Source organism: Hipposideros armiger, unplaced genomic scaffold, assembly GCF_001890085.2.
Source record: "Hipposideros armiger isolate ML-2016 unplaced genomic scaffold, ASM189008v1 scaffold_119, whole genome shotgun sequence".
NCBI classification, from domain to species: domain Eukaryota; kingdom Metazoa; phylum Chordata; class Mammalia; order Chiroptera; family Hipposideridae; genus Hipposideros; species Hipposideros armiger.
Genome location: NW_017731469.1, coordinates 964,441 through 969,620, shown reverse-complemented (window position 1 = coordinate 969,620; position 5,180 = coordinate 964,441). Strand labels below are relative to the sequence as shown.

The following is a 5,180-nucleotide window of genomic DNA, read 5'->3' as shown; positions in this document are numbered from 1 at the left end:
TTCAATTCCCACCCCTGTAACATGTATCACATTTGCATTTCATGGCCCGCTGTGGCCCTCTGTTTGCTAACGGAGATCATTTTTTCCCCTTATGAACCTTTGACACATTTTGAATGGGACAAAATTGAATGCAGTCAAGCAGTTTCTAATATGTATTTTCCTCTCAGCATCAAACAGCTTGTACACTGCAGGCAGCCCCTCTCCACTGGAATGTGCTGACTTAGCAGTTCCACAAAGGCAGGAAGGGCAAGCTTTTAGAATGAACCTCTGAGGTCCCAGATGGGGATGCCAGCCACTGGCCCGAGGTACTGTTCTTTCCACTTGCCAATAGTGCAGGCTTTGACCCTGGCTCAGGGTCTGCTCTGAGAATGTCATGATTCTGCTGTTTACTCGGTTAAGATCTCAGCCATCAAGGGGACCGAGATTCAGGGGCTCAGCAGACAGCCTGGACCACAGCAGAACTAGGTGGGGTGGGGGAAGAGGGAGAGATGGGTCTCGCGCCAGCCTTGACCTGCTCCTTCTGTACAGAGCAGAGACCGGGGTTATGAGAGGTGTATTAAACTTTCAGAGAACTGACGTGCGTGAACCCTTTGTGCCCCCTCAGGACTTATTCCTGTTTTCTTTATACCCTACTTTCTGGTGTACACTAAGTTCTGGGCCTTGTCTGTGCTCGCCTTAACCTGGCTCGCCTATGATTGGAACACCCACAGTCAAGGTAAGAGGCACGGGAAGAGGGGTGGTCCCTGTCTATGCCTGGTTGGTCCCACAAGGAGGAGGTGGAGGGAGAGAGTAGGAGAGGCAAAGGGAGAAGGGGTGGGGAGGGAAAGGGAAAGGAAAGGAGGGAAGTGGTGGAAAGGGGGAGAGAAGGGGAGATGCAAACGGGAGGGAGAGAGGGGAAGAAAGCTCAGCAAGGAACAGCAGTCCCTGCCAGGCAGCCCAAGAGGTGTGAAATTAGAAGGTCGAGGTTTCTGCACAGATGCCCAGCCTCACACTGTCTCCCTCTTACCTTTACGGCTGGCTTCAGAGGAGGGGGGCTTCCCTATGTCCTCTGGGGGGTTGGATTCAGAGACAGTACCTACAGCTCTGTGCCCCGGAAATACAGAAGTGTGAGAAGGGGGCGTTCCTGTGACCTGAGGACTGTAGAAAACCCTCCACCTCTGCAAAACGTAGAAGACGTGACAATATCTCACCCACCCTTCTTCCCTTTCCTTTTGTACTCACAGGTGGTAGGCGTTCAGCTTGGGTACGAAATTGGACTCTCTGGAAGTATTTCGGGAATTACTTCCCAGTAAAGGTGACTACCCTTTCCTCTGGGGGCACTCAGTCCCTGGTGCCCAGTCTCTCCCTGACCTCTCAGCTCCATGTTTTCAAAGGCTTTGGTGGCCATAGTGAAGGTCAAGGGCCAGAGGCATAATGCAGATTAGGGGCCCAAGATGGATGCGCAGGTGAGGAGATGGAAGAATAGCAGCCTTTCCCTACAGTGACAAACTCCGGTCATCCTCTCTGAGCATCATAACCCCTGGTAATCCTATGACAACGATGACATCCCAATGAACAGGAATTTGGGGCTCCCCAAGGGAAACACAGTCTATCTGCTGGGGTCTAAGTTCACATGTCCTCTCTTCCTTCTTCCTGTCCACTCTTCTGACTCCATCTCCATCTAACAGCTGGTGAAGACTCATGAACTCTCTCCCAAAAACAACTATATCATTGCCAACCACCCGCATGGCATTGTCTCTTATGGTGTCTTCATCAACTTTGCCACTGAGGCCACTGGCTTTGCTCAGATTTTCCCGGGCATCACTCCTTCTGTAGGGACCTTGGAAGGGATTTTCTGGCTCCCAATTGTGCGAGACTACGTAATGTCACTGGGTGAGTATCAGAAATCATTCCATTCCCTGACCTACCTCAAGGCTCCAACCCCAATAAGTCCTGACTGTCAGTCTAATTGTCATTCCCCGTTGGAAGTGGATGAAGTAGAAAATGTGTCCAGAACACACTGGGCCAGTAACAGGAGTATATGACTAAACATCAGGTTCTGTCCACCACCTGGGATGCAGCGTTTGGTTAGGCAGCAGGGTAAGTTACGGGCATTCATAAAAGTTCCCAGGAATACGTTCAGAGGAGGAAGCAGAGGGCTGGAGTTCAAGATCAAAGCCAAAGTGTAAAGCAGAAGGCAAAAGCCAAATATCAAACCCAAGTATAGGGGAAATCAGGCGTGAATGGGGCAGCTCAGATTAACTTTGCCAGACTCTTTCTGGGATGTCAGTAGGCTTCTTTGGGCCAATTCTCTATACAGCAGCTCTCATCCCAGGGCATCTTAAAGACATTTGAAAGTCTTTCATACTAGCTGGTACCCTTCTGGCCCGTGGCCTTCATCTCTTGGGAACCCCTTCAAACTTGCATAAGACATCAAGGGATAAAGGGTAAACATCCATCAGAATCCATGACAACTTCCCCACGTCAGGCTTCAAGCCTGGGTACTGTGACAAATGTCCATCTTTCTGGATGACTATCCATCCTTGTGGTCTCCAGGAAACAACCAAAGCCAAATAATAGAAGGTAAGGTATATTTATCTGGAGGGGCCAAGTGGGACCACGCAAGTCCCCTCTGAGGTTGGCATGAACCTAGAGCAGTGGCCATGACTGAGTACTGGAGGCATTTTCTGCCACGTCAGGAGAGAACAGAGGTCAAGTGCAGGGCAAAGATGGGAAGCAGGAAGGAGGGAAGGCTTTGACTGTTGTTGAACAATAAGGCGTCATCCTCAGTCCACGGTTCATCTACATTTCCATTGGACTTGGGTAGGCTCCTAGGTCTGCCTACTCTCCAGAAACCCCAGCCAAAGGCTCCCCTTTGTGAGGGTACTCTATGGAGGAGGCAGGTTAGTGTTAGCTAGACCTGATCATCCCTGGGGAGAGAGCTCTGCTGAGTTTCCACAGTGTTGTCAGCCTGGGGAGAGTGGAGGAAGGCTGTGGTTCATAGGTAGAGAGAGAAAGGATGGGCTTAAGTACTATTGAGCTAAAAGGAACTAGGCAGAGGAACTCAGTGTTGTCCCAACTGTAGTAACATAGGCTCCCAAGGCAAGTAGCTGACCCGAGAGCAGCCTCAGCCTAGGGCTAACCCAGGATGTGTAAGCAACAACAGTCAGGAAACAGAACTGCCTCCATCATGAAGAGCCCAGAGGAGCCCCTTACCCCATCCACAATCACCAACTTTATTATGCCACTTGACTCTTTGGTTTCATAGGTGTGTGCCCTGTGAGTGAGTTGGCCTTGAAGTATTTGCTGACCCAGAAAGGCTCAGGCAATGCCGTGATTGTTGTGGTGGGTGGAGCTGCCGAAGCCCTCTTGTGCCGTCCAGGAGCGTCTACTATCTTACTTGAACAACGGAAAGGTTTTGTGAAGTTGGCACTGGAGACAGGGTGGGTCCCTCGGTTCTGGTGCCCTATTGTCAGGGTGCCATAGGTCCTCTGTAGCACCTCTCCTGAATGCTATCCTTGCTTGGAAACGTGTTAGAGGGGGCTCTCTCTTCACTCCTATAAATTCTCTCTACTCCTTCACACTGTACCTTAAAGGTGTTTGGGTCTTCAGACACATTTCGATGGGCACTTTTCTTATTTGAAGTTGGAGAGAGAACAATAGAAGGTCTTTACTTCTGCCCATTAGCCTGGTAGGCTGGGGGTCTGGAGAAGTGCGATTGATTCTCCATCAACCCATTAACTGAGAGGCCGAGAAAACCTACCCAGGGCAAGGAAGGCACTCGTGTTGATGCTGTGGAGATTGCAAAGATGAATAAAACATGGTCACTGCTCCCCAAAGCCCATATAATATGCTTTGAGAAATAGAATGCATTCATTCAGCAGCTATTGAACACCTACTGTGTGTCAGGCATAGTACTAGGCATTGAGGATATAAAAATAAGGAAGACCTGGTCGTCACCTTTAAGAAACTCAATCCAATGGGGAAAACAGTCATATATACATATAATTAGAGTGTATGCAGAAGCCAACCACTGACCATCTCAACTACCACCCCCTGGTTTAAAGTACCATCATCTCTCCCCTGGATTACTACACTAGCCTCCTAAGGGCTCTCCCTGCTTCTATCCTGGCCTCCCCCACATCCAAGGGTCTATTCCCAGCTGTAGCCTGGATGATCCTATGAAACGCGAGTCAGATCACATCACCACACCAAATGCTCCAACGACCCATTTCACTGCAAAAGCCAAAGTCTTTACAGGGGCCTGCAAGACACTAAATACTCTGGTCATTAGCCACCTCTCTGACCTCATCGCCCACTGCCCTCCCCCTTGCTCACTCCGTTAGAGCGACACTGGCCTCCTTGCTGTCCCTCCAACAAGCTCTTGCCTTAGGGACTTTGCTCTAGCTGTCCCCTCTGCCTGGAACACTGTTCCTTCAAATAATTGCTTCGCTCATTCCCTTACCTCTTCCAGGTCTTGCTCAAATATCTCTTATCAATAAGATCTATCCTGACCATCCTGCTCTATTGTTCCCATTGCACTTATCTTTTTATATATCATCACTTTTATTTACTTATATATCAGGGTTTTTTTTATTGTCTGTCTTCCCTCAATAAAAGGTAAACTCCATGATAACAGAGATTATTTTTAATCCACTGTGTTCACTGATATATCCCCAGGGCTTGAAATATTACTGGCACAGAGAAAGAACTCAATAAATATTTGCTGAATGAAAGACATGCTATAATGGAGATATATACAAAGTGCTATGAGAGCACCAATTGATAGACTTTTACTCAAAGTAGGTGCCCAAATAGGTGACATCTGAATTGTGATGTGAAAGATTAGTGGGAATTGCCAGTCAGACCAAAAGGGAGAAAGAACTCAGGGGACCTACAATGTATGAGGCTCTGCGCCAGGCCGTAGGGATCCATAGCAAAACGATACAGTTCCCACCTTTGATCAGCTTGACAAACAACTGGGGAGTCGGCCTGGTAAGGAGATGACTGTATTAGAGTTAGGATAGTGTTAGTGTAGGAGAAAGATAAGCATTAGGTGAGGGGTACCTAACCCACATTGTGGGGGGAGGAATTGGAGGTGGTCAAAGAAAGTTTCCTCAAGGGGATGAAATCAGAGCTGAGAGCTGAAGGGCAAGCTAGGATGAGCCTCGTGAAGACAGACAGGAGGCATTTCCGGCAGA

The 5,180-nt window shown here is 48.8% G+C and overlaps 1 protein-coding gene across 1 annotated transcript in view; it reads left to right on the top strand.

The window, feature by feature from the left end:
• DGAT2L6 (diacylglycerol O-acyltransferase 2 like 6) overlaps positions 1 to 5,180 on the top strand; it is a 28,654-nt gene that overhangs the window by 11,645 nt on the left and 11,829 nt on the right. The window contains exons 2-5 of the mRNA XM_019648005.1: positions 605 to 715; positions 1,224 to 1,294; positions 1,668 to 1,872; positions 3,248 to 3,422. Coding sequence (XP_019503550.1) covers positions 605 to 715; positions 1,224 to 1,294; positions 1,668 to 1,872; positions 3,248 to 3,422 — 562 coding nt within the window. The remainder of the gene's footprint in view (positions 1 to 604; positions 716 to 1,223; positions 1,295 to 1,667; positions 1,873 to 3,247; positions 3,423 to 5,180) is intronic.